Source organism: Astatotilapia calliptera, chromosome 20, assembly GCF_964374335.1.
Source record: "Astatotilapia calliptera chromosome 20, fAstCal68.1, whole genome shotgun sequence".
NCBI classification, from domain to species: Eukaryota; Metazoa; Chordata; class Actinopteri; order Cichliformes; family Cichlidae; genus Astatotilapia; species Astatotilapia calliptera.
Window position 1 is genome coordinate 13,304,940 of NC_137441.1, and position 22,675 is coordinate 13,327,614.

The 22,675-nt window shown below is 39.7% G+C and overlaps 2 protein-coding genes across 2 annotated transcripts; both read left to right on the forward strand.

Moving 5' to 3' along the window:
• Positions 1–89: 89 nt before the first annotated feature.
• On the forward strand, positions 90–9,518 carry LOC145422746 (interleukin-17 receptor C). The gene is made up of 16 exons (XM_080294494.1): positions 90–769; positions 2,791–2,818; positions 2,925–3,056; positions 3,254–3,316; positions 3,432–3,532; positions 4,880–4,973; positions 5,057–5,095; positions 5,206–5,336; positions 5,422–5,484; positions 5,568–5,622; positions 5,737–5,957; positions 7,114–7,161; positions 7,253–7,304; positions 7,484–7,579; positions 7,672–7,710; positions 7,883–9,518. Exons 1-16 carry the CDS (start codon positions 641–643, stop codon positions 8,674–8,676), a joined length of 2,085 nt encoding a protein of 694 aa, XP_080150620.1. The 5' UTR covers positions 90–640; the 3' UTR covers positions 8,677–9,518.
• Positions 9,519–10,958: 1,440 nt separating this feature from the next.
• Positions 10,959–22,582, forward strand: creld1b (CRELD disulfide isomerase 1b). The gene is made up of 11 exons (XM_080294509.1): positions 10,959–11,253; positions 13,368–13,488; positions 13,588–13,670; positions 16,846–16,956; positions 17,210–17,301; positions 17,455–17,634; positions 17,735–17,830; positions 17,921–18,004; positions 19,622–19,717; positions 19,814–19,954; positions 20,045–22,582. Exons 2-11 carry the CDS (start codon positions 13,372–13,374, stop codon positions 20,263–20,265), a joined length of 1,221 nt encoding a protein of 406 aa, XP_080150635.1. The 5' UTR covers positions 10,959–11,253; positions 13,368–13,371; the 3' UTR covers positions 20,266–22,582.
• The last annotated feature ends 93 nt before the right edge of the window (positions 22,583–22,675 follow it).

Here is a 22,675-nt window from a genome sequence, read left to right on the forward strand (position 1 = left end):
TCATTATTGTCACGATGATGGCAAAGTTTAACTGAGCAACATAATGAAACTCTTCCCGCTGACTCATTACGACTGTTTTCAATCTGTTGCAAAAAAAAAAAACTCTCAACATAAAAAATAGACCATAAAAATGTTGGCAAACACGTGGTTGTTGTGACCGTTTAAGATAATGAAAACTAAACAGACTTTTGTTCTGATCAGCTTCTTGTTACTTTTTGACTTTCTCTCTTCACAACAATCAGTGTGAGTCATGTTGCCAAGCAGGTTTGTTTTTACAATTTGGTGTGCGTGTCGCTTTATGTTTATGTTGCTGAATGATTCACCAGCCCTGCAGAAACTCACGTTGCAGCTGACAGCTTTGCCCCCTCCTCCCATCAAACCTGCGCAGGTGGCGCAGCTACACGCCCAACTCCAGATTATTCAGTTATCAGGAAGGGCGGTGAAGCAAAATCCCAGGAGCCTCACGACGCGTCGCTACTGTCGAGCTAGACATGATCGCGATTTTCTCGTCCTGCCGAGCTCAGTGCTTTAAGTATAAGAAGCTCTGATTTTTATGTGTCCCGTGAGGAGGGGAGCGTAGCCGTGGAGCAGGAGACGTGCGTCGGAGTGAAAGGGCTTGTGCTAGGCGCACTCCAAAAATATGGGTCTCACACGCCGGTGGGTGCCACACGTGGTCTCCCTGCTGTTATCGCTGTGTTTCTGGCTATTCGTGTCGGCAGGCGCGCTGGAGATTTTTGACCAAGACACACCTGAGTTCACCTGCAGCAAGGTAAGTGGGAATCCTGGGAACTGAGAAATGTTTCTTTTGGAATCAAGCGGTTAAAGAGTGACTCTTCTCTATGGGGCGAGAGTATTTATGACTGCTCAGTTTTAAGCTTGTAGCGCTTGTATTATGTCTACTATAGCGTCATTATCAGGTCAGACATAAATCTGTCTAATAAAATAAAAACAACGCAAGTTATGGGCGGTTAATGATTTAAGTGATCTAACTATAAAAGTGTGTTACCAAATTTTGTTATTGCTATCTATTTAAAAAAAAAATGTAGGTGCAAAGGGAACAAAATTTACTGTGCAAACGTCGTCTTCTTGGAAAATTAGGATAAGAGACACCCTGTCCTGAGTCAGATGTTCATTACTTATTTACTCATCTACCTGAGTCTGGCACCTTACTCCGCCACTCCAATTCCGTGGAAGGTAGCTTGACTTCCCTGAAACTATTGTGTCAGAAATGGCAGTATTTATGCACATGATGCAGTATGTAACATTACTTACATAAATCTTAACTGTCTTTATTCCTTGACTTTAAGCGGCAGTGAACATCATTGACATCGACATGACATTTTCATAGGCGTTGCTGATTTGTCAAAGAACAGAGATAAAAGCATTCAAAGCACGCAGGAATGAAAGCAAATAAGTCATTGCAGTAGCATCAGATAAGAGTTAATATAGTGATGGCAGGATGAGTATGGATCCTCTTTAATTCTATAGGTGTGGGCAAAAATAACAGAGTGGTGCAAGACACATATCAGGAGAGAAACCGTGATGGAGAGTGACAGATAGGTTCAAGCTGGTGGTGGGATTTCATCCGTTATGGGATCTGAACCCCTTGTTGTTTGCGATGGTGATGGACATGCTTATAAATGAGATCACACAGGAGTCTCCATGGACTATGATGCTCACAGATGAGTGAGAGTAGGGAGCAAAAAGAAGGGGAAGCTGGATAGGAGAAGGTTTGCACTGGAGAGAAGAGGAATGAAAGTTAGTAGAAGCAAGAAAGAATACATGTGTGTGAATGAGAAGTAGACAGGTGTAGGTGGTTTTAATACCCGGGTTCAACCATCCAAAGCAACAGAGAAGTGAAGGAGAGTGCAGGCAGGTTGGAGTGAGTGGAGATAAGTGTCAGGGTGATTTGTGGTAGTAGCGGATAGTACAGGATGGTAGCAAGAGTGAAAGGGAAGGTTATTAATTTGGTAGTGAGACCTCCTGTCGTCTGTGGCTCTGATGCCAGATGTCAGTGTAGCTCCCAGAGTGAGCAGGTGACCATGAGGCAGGAAGCAAAATACAGCAGCCTGCATTTAGCTTCAACCCGAGGCTATCATCCCCCCCACTCTCTCTCTGCTTTTCTGTCTACTCATCACTGTAATAAAGGCAAAAAGCTCCAATATAATGTTTTAAAAAAAGACAAGAAATTGAGGTGGTGGTAGAGCTGAAGATTTCCATTGGTAGTGAACAGGATGGACAAAATTAGAAAATAATACATCAAAGGAGGAACTCAGGTACAGTACTTTGGAGAGGCAAAGTTGAGTTGGTTTGCACATGTGAAGAGCAGAGAGAGTTGATAAAGTGGGCAAAGGATGCTGAATATTCAGAAAAGAGGATGATGGCGCTGGGGATAGGGTCAGATGGAGGCAGAGGATTTGCTGCGGTGACCCCTAAAGGGAGCAGCCAAAACAAGGGGAAGCAAGATATTGTAGAAGAATTACTCTACTACTACTGCAAGAGAAAAGTAATAACAATAAAAAATAGACAGAACAAAGGAAATATAAATGCATAAAGTTTTTTTTTTAAATAACCGAAATGTTATTATAAAAATATTTGGAATCAGGCTTTCAAATATCTGAAGCTGCTCACTACAGTTGTGTGATAAATTGAAAGCGTTTAACTTAGTTTTTAAAAAATATGCAGGATATGTCTCTATTTACCAGACATTTTACTTACAATTGTTGACATCAGTGGTACCTTTTAGATGTGATTCATTCAACTCTCGTTCACATTTTATTCTTTCTTCAGGGTTTGACTGACTGCCATGTGGATCAAGGTAGCAGCATGATCAGTACTTGCACATCCACTCTCACTGTTATCATCTCAATCTCAATCCCAAATAAACCTTTTTGTCTAAAGCAGAAACGCTCTTGTTTTCACAGCTCCGTTTTCTGATGACTTCCCTGATCCATACAGTAAAGTTGACGTTACACAGTTGCAGCTCGAAAGTGTTCTCTGCTGTTCAAACAAACAGAACTGCAGTCTTTGCCTTCAAGTCACCATCACTCTACAAGGTAGCTTTGCCATAAATCATTTTGAGAGACTACTGGGACGCACATTTCATAATGATGTCAAGCATCATATTTGATGGCAACGCTCTTACTGTTAAAATGTTTTCCTGCATTCTTATCATAGCTGTCGAGCTTGTTAACCTGTCACATGTCATGAACTAATGTTGTATTTAATGTTGCTGACATGATGATGATCCAAGCTGACGAAATGGGTATCGTGACGGATGTTTCTGAGGAGTCGGGTGATGACGGCGAAAAAGAAGGTGTGTGTGTGTCAAACAGCAGAACAAAGTTTGAGTTTGTTAGCAGTTAGAATCACGTGCTTCGAGCACAAAAAATGTAACATATTTTTCCATGACATTTTTCTCTATATTACAGATTTTGTGAAAGTGCATTTTAGTGTCCCGGGAACGTTAGACTGTTGGAAGATACTCTATTTTAAACAAAGCAACACCACTGTTGGCAAGTCGACATATAAGGTAACATTAGGAAAGAGTGAAGGTATTATTTATTGTCTGATTTGTTTTTATTCGGGATTAATTAAGTAATCTGTGGGGTTGGAGACTATATTTGTTTTGTTTCACTACATGAAAGAGACATTTAAAATGTCATAATCATTCAAACAACAAACTCTTAACTATCAAACATGGCAAAATAGTGTCAATTTTTCATGTTTCAAACGTCTGAATTTAGGTTTTCCTTCTTCGGTTCCAGTCCAGATAGTAGCACAAGTAAGCATAGATTGGAATTGCGCCTCAAATAACAGGGAATAAGTAACACGTCACACTTTCTTTTTTTTTTTTTAGGTTGTTGCAAAATTCTATAAGGAAGTTGCTTGTTAAATAAATAACTGGAAACAAGCATGAAGAGGATATTAATACAAAGATTAAACAGAAGGCTAGGGGTATTTATAGACATATGAGGTAATCAGTTAAACACGGAGGGTAACAAGACATGACAGCAACTAATTTAAACAGTGACAAATGAGGCACTGAAGGGTGCAGCAAACTTATGAAATACAAACAGTAACTAGAATTAAACCAACAAGTACTAAAAGCAAAGTAAATTCAAACCTGTACAATAAACTAAAGTAAGAGTAATAAAATCATAATCAGCAGACAGAAACCAGAACTCGCACACAAATTAAAAAACACAAACCCCCAGACACGGCACAACCCCACACCTCCTGGAGCCCACAAATGGCCTGCATTTGTATAGCGCTTTTCTAGTCCATAGGACCCCAAAGCGCTTTACACTACATTCAGTCATCCACCCATTCACACACTGGCGATAGCAAGCTACATTGTAGCCACAGCTGCCCTGGGGCGCACTGACAGAGGCGAGGCTGCCGGACACAGGCGCCACCGGGCCCTCTGACCACCACCAGTAGGCAAACACGGGGTTAGTATCTTGCCCAAGGACATTTGGCATGCAGCCAGGATGCAGCCTGGGATCGAACCACCGACCTTCTGATTAGTGGCTGACCTGCTCTGCCACCTGAGCTACAGCCACCCACAAGAGGGCGGGCCTTTTGGAGCTCAGACTATCAACCATTAATTAGAGATATTTTGTTGCTTAACAAGTGCACTATTTTTTTTGGGGGGGGGGATCACACCTCATTTGTAATTTGCGCTTCACTTGAGTTGAATATTCAATTAAGGATGTTGTTTTAAACTGTTCTATTTTTATGTTTCTGCCTAAGTAACAGATATGAATGCTTTCTCCATTATGGATAGACTCTCTGCATTCTCATAAACTCAATCTAAGAGCTTTACTATATACAATTAAATGTTTTAAAGTTTACTACATATTTCCTGCACTTCCAGCTGCTGTTGAGAGAAAAAGTGCAGTTCGGCAGTCCTGTTATGGTCAGTGTAGACTCAAAGAGTCAAAATATGACACTTCCCTCTTTAAAAAATGGTGAGTTTAAGTTAATGGGAGCAAAAATATGATGAATTGTAGAGCAGTGTTACCCAACATTTACTACACCCTCTGTTTTTCAGTTTGTGATGAGGAGCCTAACGGAACTATAAAGGAATGTGGTAAGACACTTTCAAAACCCAGGAGTAAAATGCAGGCCTGGTAAAAACGATTTTACACCATTGAGTGAGTTGATCCAGCCAAGTTCTAATTTATGACTATTGAAACTAAGGTCCCAGACTCTGTGTGAAAGATCAGGGGAGGAATGTCAAACTGCAACTTGTAAAAGCTGATGTCAGACAAGGAGATGCAATCACATGGCAGATGGTTTGGGATAAAATTCCTGCAGAACAGCGTGAATGGGTGGGTCAATATTTTGTTCTGGTAATGCAAAATCAGCATCATGCATGTTTATTTGTTTGTTTAACTTTGTTTTCATCTTTGGCAGCCCAAAGAGAAGGATGAGGTGGTCATACCATCAGACTTTGTTGCACCATGCCTGTGCTTCCAGGTAAGCCAAAATATTAAGTGACAGCTAAGCTATTGGAAAATACATAAATATATATAATATAATAAATATAAAATTATTTACAGGCATGGTGGAAGGGATCATTAAGAACACAAATCTGCCCTTTCAAAAACAATGAAGGTAAATGGTGTTGCCTGACATCAACTTCAGAAGACATTTGCATGGGACATTAATTTTCAGACATGGAGAATTGCATGTTGTTGTTGTTGGGTTTTTTTGTTGTTGTTTTTTTAGGTGCACTCGAAAATATGCAGCGCAGTGTGTCTGCAACTTTGGTGGAGTCTCAGCTGAGGGATGGTGGCATAGGGCTGATCTGGAATGTAAGTGCGCCGTGTATACTGGAAGCAGAGGTGTGGCTGTGCAAGAAAGGCCAGGTGGGAGGCCAGTGTGAAGAGGTGATGGGTTCCAGACAGAGACTACAAGCTAAATGGGATGAACGAAGCAACAGATACTTGGTAAAAACAGCAAAAATCCTGAGTGTGATGTAATGTAGTTTTCATGAGCCACTGTTATAATTTTGGAAATGACTGCTATGAGTCAATATGTTCTTTTCACTGTGTCTCCAGAAAAACAATGCATTGTTAGCACCAAAAATAAACTTTAAACCTTATAGTCAGAAAAACGCAGAAACAAAGAAGCAAATAGGATTTTTTTTTTCCCTTCTTCCAAATGTAACAAACCAGAGATAAAGCAGACAGCAAACAGTCAGTTAAGATTATTTTAATAACTGGAGTCTTATTTCTGACCATCTTCCTCATTTTGGGCTTAACTTCATACAGAGCTGCCTTGTTTGCCTTGAAATATCTCTGTCATGAGTCACTCAGTTCAAACCATCCTCTGCCTTTTACATAACTCAGACAAACAGATATATCTACAGAAGAATGGCGAAACAGTTCCAAGCTTGATTCACCTCAAGAAAAAACAAAGAAAAGAAAGAATGTGTCCAACATTTAAATAGATATTCAGTTGTACTAGAATTTGAAGTCTCAACATGAAGTTTTAAGGCTTAATTCAGTTTGGGGGGGGTTAATTCAACTCTAAAAATACAGTTTTAAACTAGAATGTTTAAAATGACTGGATTAGCCAATAAATTACCAGAAGGTTGATTTAAACACACCAGAAATTTAGACATGCTTAAAAAGCAGAACCATGGGGAACGTGAAGCCATGACGCTTTCTTTTATCATGATCACATAAAAGAGATCACATTCATGAGCGGTGATCTTACAATATCAGAACTAGATGGAAAACAATTTGTAACAGAGGTTTTATAAATGTCTTGAGAATGCAAACTTTCTATTTTTGTTTTGTTTCTTTTAATCCTTGAAATATTTAATGTCTGCGCATCATCCAGTGCCCCAATGTGTGGGAACAAAGCTTTTACAAAAGTTTTTTCAACTGGCTGCAAGCAAACAACAGAAAAGAAAAATGCAAGTCAGGTGATGCGTGAAGAGCCTCTATCAGTTGCATTTGTTGATTTGAATGACATGCTGCATTTTGTTCTGTTATGATGGTTCACTGAAGTCAAAAGGATCGGTGATGAATCTTCTCTTTTTTCTTTATCGCTCTTTATTGGCTGTGATTGACTATGACTTTTCTTTGAACCCTTCAGCAAACCGGAGAGTTCAATGTGCCATCTCACCCTCTGCTATGTGTTCAGGTGATCAAACATAAAATTATTCATGAAACTGTGAATGCATTTATCACTATACAGACTGTGCTAACATAAACGTCTGCCTTTATTTTTTTAGATGAAGATTAACGGGACAAAATCACTCTTAGAGCCCCAGTGTCCGTTTGCCAGTAAGACTGCATTGCTGTCTATTAGATTAATGGAATAATTTATTTTTTTCAAGCAACATCTAAAAAATCCCACTTTCTTTCATTACTATGTAACAAATAACCAACTACATAGTGACCTTTTAAAAAAAATAGAACATTCCATTTCTTTATTAAAGTTTCATATTTTCACATTTTTACAGCATCTCGATTGCGATGGAGCGTGGTGCTCATCATTGGATTACTACTCGTGTGTTTAGCAATACTGGGAGCGTATTTAATACAAGGGATTCTACAAGGTCAGTTTCCTGTTCGAGTGTCACTGAAAAACAGAATAATTGAATAAGTGTTCTTAGAAAATATCTTGAAGGTATCTTTGTTTTCCATACAGGCTATGTTTGGAAGTGGCTGAAAGACGAAGACGTTAAAGGTAGGAGAAAGCCTGATGTTAATTTCACACTGGGCCACCAGTATTTCCACATTCCTTGTTTTTGTTTCCAAGCTTACTTGACTTTTATGCCATAATCTTGATTTGAGCGATAATTCTCTGTAGATTTCTTTGATCAAATACTGATTGTAGCCATTGACATCTGCTATTTCAGGGGCTGTGGGCGGTGTTCATGTTGTGTTGCTGTACCCACCTGATGATAACCCTTGCCTGCCAGAGCTGTTGTGTCATTTGGGCTCATCTCTCCAATCACTGGGCTTTAGTGTGTCTCTAGACCTGTGGAGCCATGCTGAGCTCAGCATGCTGGGACCTGTGCCGTGGCTCCACTCACAACTTGATCAGCTACAAAGGCAAGGGGGCAAAGTGGTGCTAGTCCTAACCCAGGCCTCCTGGACAAAGGCTGAAGAATGGGGAGCTCAGCGCTCAGAGAGGAAAAGACATGTGAAAGAAGAAGAGGCAGGAAGAGATTACCCTGGGTCTTCTCGCTGTGCAGATGTTTTCAGTGCTTCACTGAGCTGTGTTCTAGCAGACTACTTACAGGGCCGCGCTGGCGAACGGTTTATGCTGGTGCAATTTGAATCCCTCCCACCTGAGCCCCCAGGTAGTTTCCGACCGCTGCCAGAACTTTTCCGAGGCCTGCATGTCTACAGCCTTCCATCCCAGAGCCTGGGTTTCCTGACTGAACTGGCTGGAGCTCGTCAAGTAGCTACTGCATCAGCCAGACGGAAAAGAGCAGGGGGGCTCAGGATGGCATCACGGGCTCTAGCCCAGAGACTGTCAGCATTCACAACAGGGTCAAATGTATTACGCCTTGTGGGAGTGCATCAGAGTTGTGTTGCCGTAGGAGGGGAAGACTCTGGGGAAACTGTGCCATTGCAGCCCAGTCTTATCACACCCCCATCCAGCCCTGACACGGACCTGCAGGGCAGTGAAATGGAGTGGGCCTGACAATGCGACAGGACAGCTATGGTTCAGTTTTGGGATGAGCAAACAGTAATGACACAATCTGAACGGTTGCTCATCATTACCTTTGCTACTTCAGCTTCTTTATTTCAGGAAAAACTCTGGAATCCTAGCCTGTTGAAAAGGAGGCATTAAAAAAAATCAGCCCTGCTCTAGGAAAACAATAAAATATCACCACTTCCAAAGAAAAAGGTGACAGCAGATCCAAAGGTCTGTGATGACTATTTTTGAAAAGTAGCATGGCTCAGGAGGGCTACAAAATGAGAGTAAAGTGTGGAGAAAAACTCACTGTGTGCACACACTTCTGTTTCTATGACACAACTACACACTTGTACTACTACTGCAAGTAAAAGTTTGTGAAGTTCATGAAAAAAATCTGCAGCATCTGTCCCATTTTTGGAGATTGACATGCATGTATTTTGGCAATTTTGCAGACTGTTAAGAACAACTGGAATTTCTGCATTGATTATTCATAAAATGTGTTCATCATCATCAACTTATACATGCTATTACATGTCTTTATTGAGCACGGTGAGTAATAACTGGCAGAGCAGACGGGGAAAAAAGTGAGTGAACTCTGTTTCTCTACCTTTGTTTTAACATTTCCGATAGCTGCTAATGAGGATTTACCCCCCCACCCCCCAATACCAGTTCTGTATAACTGCGTATCAATGCGCTGAAAGTAATGAAGAAAAAAGAAACCATAATGTTGTGTTTCTGACTTTATATATGTAAATATATTTAACCAGTTTGTCTTGGCATGTTCATTTTGTTTTATACTGTTTTCGTTTTTTCTTGTTGTCTTAAATAAAAAGCTAATGTTGGTATGTCTTTGTGGCATCAAAAGAATAAGCTTCCTTGCATTTGCAGAATAAGCTCGTTGACATTTGTTTAACATGCATATCTGTGAAAGCTTTAAGAATAAAAAAAACAACACATTACAACAACAGTTTTTATTAAATAATGGGTTATTTTTTTAACATGTTATTATTATCATCATCAGTTAGGGGGCCTAAATGCATCTAAGCTTTAATTATGCAGTTAAGAGTCAAGCCCGGCATGGTGATAGAGTGGTCACAGCAGGTTTCCTGGTTCAAATCCTAGCTGAGGCCTTTCACACCACCTCCACAGTGTCTGGAGTGGGCTTTCTTCCACAGTCCAGAGGCATACATTGTAGGTTAATGCATGAGAGGTAGATAAAGTGTTTTAAGTGTCAGTAAGACCACTCAAGGAGTAGATAAATGTGAATGCATTATGTGCCTAACTGGGTATTTGTGCCTGTGCACTTTGCATCTGCAAGCACAAATAATCACACTGTAAGAAAATAATTTAACAATAGCAAAATATAATATATCTTTTTAAAAGATATGATTAAACTAACAGAGATTGAAACCAAGCTCAAAAGAAACAAGGTAGAGCCGATCTGCATTTATTTAATATTTATTGATAATTATAAATGCTAGTTATGAGGATCTTTATGACACCCTCTCCACCTTTAAGATTAGGCTCAAAACTTTCCATTTTGATAAAGCATATAGTTAAGGCTGGATCAAGTGACACTGAATCTTACCTGCAATAGGCCTAGGCTCCGGGTCATGATGTGCTGAGTGTTTCTTTTTCACTTACCTCTTTTACTCACTCATGTGTTTATACACCACTCTGCATGAATGCATTATCTCTGGCTCTCTTCCATGGTTTGTCTTTTATCCTGTCCTGCTCCCGTTCACCCACAACCACTTCTGGCTGCCCTCCCCTGAGCCTGGCTCTGCTTGAGATTATCATCATCAACATTTATCATTTATTTATTTATATAGCACTTTGGTCTACCAGGTGTGTTTTTAAAGTGCTATATAAAGTGCTGTACAATACTAATATGCACATAGTTAGTTACTTCATGTTAAGAGGGTTGTTAAATTTTGGGGGGGGTTTCTCTGTATTATAAAGCCCAATAAGAAGCGCCTCAGTGTGACTGCTGTTGTGATTTGGCGCAATATAAATTGAATTGAACCGATTACTATTTAAACACTATAATTCGATCTGTACTTGAAAATGAGTTTTAGAAATTTATTATGAGGGAATTCATGGTCGGGTCAAAATGGACCTGAACCATAGCATGACGGCACAGAATATGATCAGAATGAAACATTTAAAGAGTTAGTCTTAAATGTTTACATACTGTTTCATACTTGGACGATGCAGCACTGACTTATGTAAAGCTGGATGCTGAATGATTGGTTGATTGTTTAAATCCCAGAAGGTTTGGGTGGTTCCTCCTTATGGAAAACAGAGAAGCGACTGGAAGCTGTTCACTCATTCATTCATCTCACTGCAGCCCAGCACTACGGTACTAAAGCTCCTCTGTTGCGTTGTGAGCACTAACAGCATTAGCTAGCAAACAACTGCTAAAATGACACGACTGAAGCGTTCAACGTGAAGTGGATGTCCAAAATGTGAAGCTCTGCCTGCATTTTTATGAACCTGAATCACCGGGGAATCCGACAATCATCATCATCATCAGTGGCACAGCGACAGCAGCAACGGAGGTGGTGGCTTTTCAGCAAGGTAAGACCTGGATCATCAATAAAGCCTGAAGCTAATTTCAAATTGGCTGCCTTAATGCGGCTTAGTTAGTCCATATTTAACGCTAAATAGCCTAAGGAGGATATGGTAACCGATATCAACAATCTTCAAAGACACACCGGACAGATAAGCAGACTATGATAGACACAGCGTTAGCTTAAGTTAGCAGCTAACTACTGACCTTAGCCAGCTGCTAGTCGGCTAATTGGTGGTGCTGATGCTGAGCTAACCAGGCTAACGATGAAGCTAAGGCAGGCTAAAGCTGCTTGTTTTAAAGACTAGCTTTTAACAAGTCTAACAAAAATTCATACTGTTCACAGATCTAATTTGGACTGCATTTAATGAAACCCGATTTTTATATCAAAAACCTAGGAAGTGAAGGCTGAGATACATTCGAAAAAAAAAAATAAAGATGGGTACTTTGGACAGTTTAAAGTCAATTAAAAAAATGGAGAGGATTAATCCCACCACGCACACGCACATACTTATTACACTCGGTAAAATCTCAAATGTACAGTTAATATTTATGCATATTAGAAAATGAGTCATAAATGATAACATAAATGAATTATAAAATAAAGGACAGGAGTATTTCCAACTTCTTTAACATCTTGTGGAAAGTCTACTCCAGCTTCTTGAATCATACCTGATGAAAGCAGCATCAACTTGTTTTATTTCTGCTTTGTGGCAATAATGAGAAGCAAACAACCTGAGAGGCTTTCCTGTTTCATAAACCAATATAATTTCTGAGACATTTTCCAGTGCATAACCTGTTACTGTCATGTTAACAAATAAAAATGTAAATCAAAACTAAGCTTCCAGGCACCCTTGGCTTTAGTATAAGCATGCTAGTTCTTTCCTTCTGGTTTTAGTCAGCACTTATGCAGCTATTTGTAGATCAGAAAAAGAGTCTTACAATATTTTATTTTAGCTACACTAGTGTGGTGAAGGTGCTTGGAGGTTTGCACAATATGACTGCAATGTAGCCGTGCTAATGCTATTTAAGTAATATCATAATAATATGGCATTGAATCACTCACTACAATCTTCAAAAGTCAACCATCACAAACGTACTGTGTGGGGAGCATGGGGAAAACATGTAAAGCAGTCAGGTAGCGATGAGGTGCATAGCTGGAGTGAAAGATGGGTTCAAGGTGGCAGTGTGATTATATCAGAGATCAGCTGTAAAAAACCTTCTTGTTTGTAGTGCTGATAAACAGAGTGACAGCTTAGGTCAGACAGGAGTCTTCGTGGACTAATTTTGCATACGGCAGTGTGATTTGTAGCAGTAGTTGCAAGCAGGTGGAAGAGAATTGGAAGAGGTGAAGGTATGATCTGGAGAGAAGAGGAATGAAAGACAAATACCTGTCAACTCGTCAATACTGCTCAACCATCCAAAGTAAGTACACAGTATGCAAGAGCGACGAAGAGGACAGTGCAGGCAGGGTGGAGTCAGGGGTAACTTGTGAAATAAGGATAACCATAAAAGTGAAAGAGAAGGTTTACAAGATGGCAATGAGACTTCCTGTGACATAAGGTTTGCAGATGGTAGCCCTAATAAAAAATAAATAAAACAAGCCAGAGCTGGAGGTTGAAGATGTTAAGATATTCATCAAGAGTGACCAGAATGCACAAGATTTGAAATTAAATCAGAGGGTCAGCTCAGGTTGAGCTGTTTGAAGACAAAGTTAGAGAGGCAAACTGATGATTTGGTCATATGCAGGTGGATAGTGGATATATTAGGCAAAGGATGGTGAATATGGAGTTGCCAGGCAGAATGAAAAGAGGAAGAGCTCAGAGGAGGTTCATGGATATAGTGAAGAAAGAAGAAGACATGCTGATTCATAAAGGAAGCAAGAAGAAGAATTTTAGTGCGTTTTGCACAGCTATGGGTTCGTATTACAGTTTCTTTTGTATTGTCCACCACATAGTTGTGATCAGATCTCTAGAAACACAGTTTTTTCTGGAAGTGTAGGTGCATTTGATGACACTTGCTATGATGTTTAAACAAAACTTGTAAAAAAAAAAAAAGATTGTTTTTTTTTTAAACATTAATTGTTTGTGCGTTTGTTTGTTTGTATGCATGCTGTCTATAGGATCATGTGGTGGGCCTGGCCGTTCCTGCCTGCTCTGGTGCTTCTCTCAGAGCTCTCTGTGGTGAGAGTCCAGACAGCACCATGCCAAACCTGCAAAAAACTCACTGAGAGTTTCATTAAGGTAGTCCTTGTATCCAAAGAAACTGTCAATGCTTGCTTGTCTTCTTTGAGCAAACCTTAAAAAGAATGTTTTTAGGACCCTAACTTTTACTCTTTCTAGGGCTTGGAGAGAACAGCCAATAAGAACTTTGGGGGAGGAAACACTGCCTGGGAGGAGGAGAAGCTGGCTAAATATGCAACCAGGTAAGACTAAATTTTTGTTGGAGTACTTAGCAAATACCTGCTCATATATTCACAATGTCTAATACGACTACTTCCGTCTTTTTGCTAAATTAAATTCACATAATAACTTATATTACTAGACATCCTGTCCTCTGCATATTTGTATGATAGTTTGTGTAATAGAGCAGGGCGATATGGCCAAAAATATTTATCACGATATATATTTGAAAATTTGCGATAACGATATAACCGACAATATAATTGATGCGAGACAAAATACAACTCCACAACATTACTAGCGCAAAAAGACAACCTTCCATTTATTTTCACTTAAACAAGAAGCTGGTTTTTATGTACATTAAAGCTTTATAAAAATGTAACAATGCAAATGCAAATTGCTTGCTGAAAGTTTAACCAAAAGGCATTTCCAGTAGAAATGGGCTGACATATCCTGAGCATAACCATGTATAATATCCACTGAAGTTAAAAAGAGGTGCTTTGCAACTAGGGCTGGGCCATATTATACCGTTCACGGTAATACCGGTATAATGTTAGGCAACGATAGGAAAATGAAATATCGCGATAGAATGGGAGTAAAACGAGCATGCGCAGTGCCTTTGTTTTCATACGCACATGGCCGATTGTTGAGTGAAACAGATGATCCAGAATTGGTTTGTAAAAATGGTGCAACTTCCGTGATGTGGAACTGGTTTGGTGTTTGTCCGTCAGATACACAACAAAGCACATTTTTTTGCAGAACATGCAAGCGGCCGTTGTTATTGTCGTATTTGTCGGACTAAGATGCTCTTAAATCTGGGAGTAATCTGGGTCCTAAACTCCGTATGATTCAGGTCAAACAACACTGCAGCATCACTTAGAGTTAAAAACTGTCTAAATTCTTTCATCTTTAATAAAACGATCAGCATTGCTGCTTTACCAGGTGTAACTATAAAGTTTAACTTCCAGGCATCCATGAAAACAAAACTTATTACATTTAACGGAGTCAGAAGTTAGCAGGAAGCTAGCAGAAGTTAGCTCGCTAGTTTCGCTAGTTACCTAAGCATGATATAGCATGTTCTGACTGAGAGATTTCTGAAAAAAATCAAACGTACACCTCTGCTATCACTTGCAACATAAATGAAGACAGGAAACTAAACAGCAGTGACGTTTGTAGGGTTACTGAAGTTGGGCTAGCTGGTATATAATGATGTGCTACGTGATCGCTAGCGACACAGCTATGTTAGCATAACATAAACAGTGAAGCTGGAGGACGAACACTAACATTTTTCCACTTATAAAAGTTAACGTGAAGGTTCTTCATGGTTAGAGACAAATGCAATCGCATGGCAGGATGCTGTAAACGGACCAAACTTCAGTCAGGAGAACAACTGAGATAATCCATCCACAATACGAGGTTAGTCATTAATATACTGCAACAACATGGGAATAGAGCCGCTGCCAGAGAATTCAACATTAAGGAATCAATGGTACAGAAGTGGAGGAAGCAAGAAGAATGAGTTTAATAAAGTTTGATTTATCTGACTGCTTTGTTTCGCTTAATGTGCCTTATAATCCCGTGCACCTTATGGTCCGAAAAATGCGTACTGCACACTGCAGTTTAATGTTGCAAAGCACCTCTTTTTAACTTCAGTGGATATTATACATGGTTATGCTCAGGACATGTCAGCCCATTTCTAGTGGAAATGCCTTTTGGTTAAACTTTCAGCAAGCAATTTGCATTTGTACTGTTACATTTTTATAAAGCTTTAATGTACATAAAAACCAGCTTCTTGTTTAAGTGAATATAAATGGAAGGTTGTCTTTTTGCGCTAGTAATGTTGTGGAGTTGTATTTTGTCTCGCATCAATTATATCGTCGGTTATATCGTTATCGCAAATTTTCAAATATATATCGTGATAAATATTTTTGGCCATATCGCCCTGCTCTATTTGCAACATTAAACTGCAGTGTGCAGTATGTATTTTTCGGACCATAAGGTGCACGGGATTATAAGGCACATTAAGCGAAACAAAGCAGTCAGATAAATCAAACTTTATTAAACTCATTCTTCTTGCTTCCTCCACTTCTGTACCATTGATTCATTAATGTTGAATTCTCTGGCAGCTGCTCTATTCCCATGTTGTTGCAGTCTATTAATGACTAACCTCATATTGTGGATGGATTATCTCAGTTGTTCTCCTGACTGAAGTTTGGTCCGTTTACAACATCCTGCCATGCGATTGCATTTGTCTCTAACCATGAAGAACCTTCACGTTAACTTTTATAAGTGGAAAAGTGTTAGTGTTCGTCCTCCAGCTTCACTGTTTATGTTATGCTAACATAGCTGTGTCGCTAGCAATCACGTAGCACATCATTATATACCAGCTAGCCCAACTTCAGTAACCCTACAAACGTCACTGCTGTTTAGTTTCCTGTCTTCATTTATGTTGGAAGTGATAGCAGAACTGTACGTTTGATTTTTTTCAGAAATCTCTCAGTCAGAACATGCAATATCATGCTTAGGTAACTAGCGAAACTAGCGAGCTAACTTCCGCTAGCTTCCTGCTAACGTCTAACTCCGTTAAATGTAATAACTTTAGTTTTCATGGATGCCTGGAAGTTAAACTTCATAGTTACACCTGGTAAAGCAGCAATGCTGATCGTTTTATTAAAGATGAAAGAATTTAGACAGTTTTTAACTCTGTGATGCTGCAGTGTTGTTTGACCTGAAGCATACGGAGTTTAGGACCCAGATTACTCCCAGATTTAAGAGCATCTTAGTCCGACAAATATGACAATAACAACGGCCGCTTGCATGTTCTGCAAAAAAATGTGCTTTGTCGTGTATCTGACGGACAAACACCAAACCAGTTCCACATCACGGAAGTTGCACCATTTTTACAAACCAATTCTGGTTCATCTGTTTCACTCAACAATCGGCCATGTGCGTATGAAAACAAAGGCACTGCGCATGCGCGTTTTACTCCCATTCTATCGCAATATTTCATTTTCCTATCGTTGCCTAACATTATACCGGTATTACCGTGAACGGTATAATATGGCCCAGCCCTATTGTGTAATATATATATTTGCCAAAAGTTTTCTACTGGAAAAGGTGGGGTTAAATCATATTTAAGGGGTAGGGTGTTCTTACTTCATGACTATGTTGCTGTCTCTGTCCAAACTTGTGTTCCAGTGAAACTCGCCTACTAGAGATAGTAGAATCTGCTTGTGAGAAAACAGATTTTGAATGTAATCGACTGCTGGAGCAGATAGAGGACCAAGTGGAGACATGGTGGTTCCACAGGTAAAAAAAGCTGCTTTCATGCATGAACCTGTGTTAAATTGAGATGAATTAGATCAGCAGGAAAAGGTCTTCTGACGCACATTTTGAAATGTAATTTAAAAGAATAAGTTGTCTGTAGAGTGTGTAGGTGGCACCGTCAGTTTCTCCTGTGTAATTAGGTTATGCTGATTTTTTTTTAAATTTATTTATTTATTTTTTTTATATCATGCCCCTGTCTTAACTTCCTAACTGATGTGATCTGTACATCCTACAGACAGCAGGAAGCACCAGACCTGTTTGAGTGGCTGTGTATAGAGGAGCTGAGACTCTGCTGTCCACCTGGACACTTTGGACCTGACTGCAAAGGTGTGGCTTTAAACACAAGCTGCCTTATGTCAACACTGACAACCTAGTCGGTCCAAAAAATATTAAAAACGCATGGAACTCAGTGATGATAATCAGAATCATGTTAATTGTAGGTTTAAAGTGTAGCACTGATATCCTGCTTATCCCATACAGAGTGTCCATCTGGACCCGGTGGCACATGTGGAGGTCTGGGCCGCTGTGAAGGGGAGGGTACTCGCCTGGGAGATGGAGAGTGTGTCTGTGATCCCGGGTACTCAGGCCATCTTTGCCAAAGCTGTGCTGATGGTTACTACAGAGAGAAAAGCTCCAATAACAGCATAGCAGCCTGTGCAGGTGCCACAGATTCAGATAATGGTTTCCACGCTGTTAAATCCTGCCTGGGGTCATCTAAACTTGACCCTCACCCTGTGACTGTGTCTTTCATCCTTTGTAGCCTGCTACCACTCATGCAAGAAATGCTCAGGGCCGCAGGACTACAAATGTCTGGACTGCAAACCCGGCTGGATCCTTCATGACAACAAATGTGTTGGTGAGTTTGTGGCTTTAGAGGTCACTCAATAGCAATTCAGTGATTCGGTGCCAACTTTCTGTTGTTTGACATGGCTTGTATGTCTCCTAGACATCGATGAATGCGGTACAGAGCTGGCTCGTTGCCCTTCTAACACCTACTGTCACAACACAGATGGATCATATGAATGCAGAGGTATGCTCTTTTCTCTAGTTACTATTTTCATTTTCCTGGAACTTATTAAATCGTGCATATTTTGTGGTGCTGCTGTAATAAGAGGCAGGTTTTTAGTTACATCTGGAGCATATGTGATAATACAGTTTCAGTAAGTCTCATCACAAAATGTGAGTGGTGTTATTGTATGCTACTTCTCACAGTTCAAGGAATGTTTAAATCAAACTGCATAAAGACATGCACTCATTGGCCACTTGATAGTTATACTTTGCTCTTAATGAGTTGGACCCCCTTTTGCCTTCAAAACTGCCTTAATTTTTCATGTCAAAAAGTCAACAAGTTCCATTGAAATGTTCATCAGATATTTTGGTCCATATTCTCACGCTAGCATCATGCAGTTGCTGTAGATTTGTCAGATTAAAATGACTGATGGGAATCTCACATTCCACCACATTCCAAAGTTGTTCTTTTGGGTTGATGCCTGTGGAGGCTATTTGAGTACCGCTAACTCACTGACGTGTTTGTAACATCGTGCTTTATCCTATTGAAACGATGCTCGATGCACAGGCCCAAAGTGATCCATGAAAATATTCCCCTTGCCATTACATCACCAGCGGCCTGAGCCAGTGGTACAAGGCAGCATAGATCCATGTTTTCGTGCTGTTTATGCCAAATCTAGTCCTTGCATTCAAATGTCACAGCAAAAATTGAGTCTCATCAGACCAGGCAGCCTTTTTCTAATCTTATGTTGATCAACTTTGGAGAGGCTGTGTAAATTGCAGTCTGGATTTTCATTCTCAGCTGACAGCAGTGGCACCAGGTGTGGTCTTTTGCTGCTGTAGCCCATCTAGTTCAAGGTCTGATGTGTTGTGAGTTCAGAGATGGTTGGAATTAGTGGGTATTTGAGTGACTTGTTAGCTTCCTTTCAGCTCAAAGTATTCCAGCCATTGTCTTCTGACTTTTGGCATCAGCAAGACATTTTCATCCAGAGAACTGTCACTCATATTTTCTCTTCTCTTGGACCATTCTTTGTAAACATGGTTGTGTAGGAAGATGCTAGTAGATCAGTAAAGTACTCATAGCCAGGCTGGCGTCAATATCCATGCCACATTCAAAGTCACTTAAATCACCTTTCATATCCATTCTGATGCTTTGGTTGAACTTGTTTGCATGCTTGAAATGAGTCGCTGCCATGTAATTGGTAGAGATTTGTGTTAATAAGCAGTTAAACGGGTGTACCTGACATCGTGGCTGGTGACTGCACCTTGCAAACGCATCTTAATTTGAATATGAAATGCAAAACAGTTTAGTCCAATTACTGGTTAGTTGTTGTTTCTCTTTAGGTGGTGTAGGACAGAGTTTTTCTTCCACAAAGGAATTTGTGGGATTCCCAAAGAGGTTACAATTGTAATATAGTAATTTTAATTTATTTGATCTAACCTCACTTGTTGACTACAAGTTATTTTAAGTAGTAAGAAAAAACTGAAAAAAGGGCGAAGATATTTATCAAGTATGGTAACAAAGCCTCATTACTTTTACAGTAAAATGACTTAATAAATGTGCAGTGGAATTCCTGGTGAAAAAATGTTTATTATAGCAATATGTAATGCTGACCACTGCATTTCTGGCGTTTTGTAGGATGTGACCAGGCATGTGTGGGCTGCATGGGTAGTGGTCCTGCCCGCTGTAAAAAATGTGCGCGTGGCTACAGATTGAAGGGAGCGAAGTGTCTTGGTATGTATACACAAACTGGCTACTGAATCTCAACATCAGTTTCCTTTTCTCTTTTCCTGATGTGTTTAAACTTGTTTTCTTTGTGTCCTCTTACAGATATAGATGAATGTAGTGAACGTGCCATAGCATGCCCGGGACTCAATGAGGCCTGTATAAATGAGGAGGGCTCCTTCCACTGTGACTGTGCTAATGGCTTTATCAGAAGAGACAGCATCTGTGTTGAAAATAAACCTCCTGGTAAGAAAAAGCCATAAGGAATATGCAAACACACACATGCAGCGTACAGCTTTTCAGACCTCTTGGTTTCTTTTCCTTTTACCTCTTCAGCTGGCCCAGAGAAGGGACTCTTTGACGATATGACAGATGATGAGGTCCTTGTACTGCAACAGATGTTCTTTGGAGTGGTAATCTGTGCCCTAGCCACCCTTGCTGCCAAGGGTGACATGGTCTTCACAGCTATTTTCATTGGAGGTGTGGCTGCTATGGCTGGATACTGGCTGACTGAGAAGGGAGACTACATGCTGGACGGATTTCTGAAGGGACGCTAGACTGCATTGGACCGTAGCTTGAATAAAAAGACTGGTCAATTTGGGTAAATAGGAATCAGTTTGAGGCAAGAAACTAGCTTTGCAATGCTAGATTTTCAGGGATTTACTTGTGACTGGGGAATTAATTTAAAGGGCGTGGGTTAATTTATGTGTATGAGTTGCATAACACGGGAAGAAGGGAGAACTTAAAGAACATGAAGCCATGAAGCTTTAAGAGGAGTAACGAAGCATCACTGCACTGATGGAAAGGAACTGAACTTACTTCCCTACCTCAGCTGTGTTGGGAACAAGGGTGACATAAAGACCACTACTGATTGTGAAAATCTTATGCATTTGGATATGATGTCTGGTCTTTGTCTCTCTTGAAAAGATTTTTTTTTTTTCATCTACTCTATTCATGAAGTCCATCTGCGTTTTCCCCATTTCAGCTCTCCCTCCCTCCCATAGTTTGAATGGCACATGAGTTGTGAGTGTGTCAGGTTACTAATGCACTTGAACTTACCGCTGTGGGACATTGGGTAGGATGGAGATATCACAATTTCCCAAATTCCCCCAGTGAAGCACTCATAAAACTCTGGGATATTTACATTAAGAACAGCCATTTATTTATGTTCACAGAATAACTTTTTACCTCTTTGTCCCAGAATAATTCTTTGTAATAATAATGCATGATAAATAGGATTGGAAATGAAAGATACAGCACCCTATGTATTTATTTGTCCTACTTGGCATGGAAGATAACTTTTTAATAGCTGCTGGGTCACCAACATTACTTATTTAAGTACCAGGATCCTGTTACAGGAAGCAGGTTAAGCCAACAGTGCTGAGTTTGTTAACCCCGAGAAACGTTTTTTCAGTTCTAGAAATAGAGTTAACTACTTTTCATTTCCTCATTCAAAAGGCCACTGTTAAAGGTCAGAGCCAAGCAAATTATCCTGCAGACGTCAGAATAAAATCTGTAGCTGTCAACCTGTCTGAACTCCACTGAATGTTCCTAAAACAATGGGTGTTTATTGTTTAAATCATTTTAATCTGTATAAAGCTTTAGACACATGATGCTGGTTAATGATCACATTTGTCATGTTGTAATCAAGTGAAAATGAGGCTGCAAGGACTTTAAAGGGCACTAAAATGCAAATGTTGTTCGGTCATGAAATTTTGTCATCGTTTTGAAAGACAGTTTCTAAAGTTTGGTGTCTGAACCTGAACATATTTTCCACTGAAAATGGCCCAAACCAGTCTCGCTGCGTGTACCCAGATAGCAGTAGTGACCAGAAGTGGATCCATCAGCAATGCTGAATAGTCTAACATTTTCTGATTTAGTGTAAGAGACAGTAAATTGTGCCTTTTTACAGAGTCATCATTAAGCATAAACAAGCTAAATATAGTTGCAACTAAGTAAATACAACAAGGAACAAGTTAAGCTTATTTGTTTCAGTTTTATTTCACTGTTATTTTAGCTGTCTGGGAAGAGTTTCTCAGTTTCAGTTTGGACATATCCATAGATTGGGATACCATTTTTTTTTTTTTAATGTAATATCTGACAGTTATGACACACACATACTGTCTCACTTTGCACCGTATTTTTACTCTGTGCAAAACTGAAAAATAAATCTAGCAAAGAAACAACAAATTATACTGCTGCTTGATTTTCTTTGTGGTACCTTCTATCATTTGATCATGTACCCAGTGATGGCGTGCCCTTCACTGGGTACATGCCAGCGCATGCCCTGCAGAACCAGTTAGGCACTTTCTCAAAAGGTAACACTTGAAAACAACGGATAAAAATGCTGTGTAGATCCACATGAATAGGAATATTGCATTATCAGAGTGTAACTGACGGTTACTTTCTTTTTCTACTCATGTGGGCGTTTAACTTGGGGTTATTGTCATCAGAGTTAAATGAACTTGCGGTAAACTTCAAAGTTGCCTATTTCAGAGATAAACAACTCGGAGTTCATTTTTAAACTCAGTTTTCTAAACCTCCTGGAACAGGACCCAGCTCTATTCTACATACAAGCGTTTTGTGTTGCCTTTATTTTGAAGTTATATTTATGTTGTCATATTTTATTAATATTTCCTTTATACTTGTGTGTGTGTGCTATCAGCATATATTTTTAAGAGTTAAATTGTAGTTCTGGGAGATACATTAGAATCATGTTGGATTGCCACTCAATAGAGCGTCACTTTTTATCCGTCCAATTATCTATTTATTTTTATTTTAAGTTATGCTTGATGATTTTCCGAGTGTGGAATGTTGTCCAGAGTCAAAATTCATTAGCGATGTTTGCATTACAATAAAAAGTCTGGCACTGTTTGTTGTTTTTGTTTATTTATTTATTTGATCTTTGTCAGAGTTCCATGTTTGCATCATATTATAAATGACAGGGAAATCGGGAGTAGTTCATCA

Excerpts from the sequence above, each read along its gene's own strand:
- LOC145422746 (XM_080294494.1), top strand. The coding sequence starts at position 641 with ATGGGTCTCACACGCCGGTGGGTGCCACACGTGGTCTCCCTGCTGTTA. Across the intron at positions 5,096-5,205 it reads CGGAACTATAAAGGAATGTG|GTCCCAGACTCTGTGTGAAA; the intron begins GTAAGACACTTT and ends ATTGAAACTAAG. Across the intron at positions 5,958-7,113 it reads AACGAAGCAACAGATACTTG|CAAACCGGAGAGTTCAATGT; the intron begins GTAAAAACAGCA and ends TGAACCCTTCAG.
- creld1b (XM_080294509.1), top strand. The coding sequence starts at position 13,372 with ATGTGGTGGGCCTGGCCGTTCCTGCCTGCTCTGGTGCTTCTCTCAGAG. Across the intron at positions 13,671-16,845 it reads CTGGCTAAATATGCAACCAG|TGAAACTCGCCTACTAGAGA; the intron begins GTAAGACTAAAT and ends CTTGTGTTCCAG. Across the intron at positions 17,635-17,734 it reads CAGCATAGCAGCCTGTGCAG|CCTGCTACCACTCATGCAAG; the intron begins GTGCCACAGATT and ends CATCCTTTGTAG.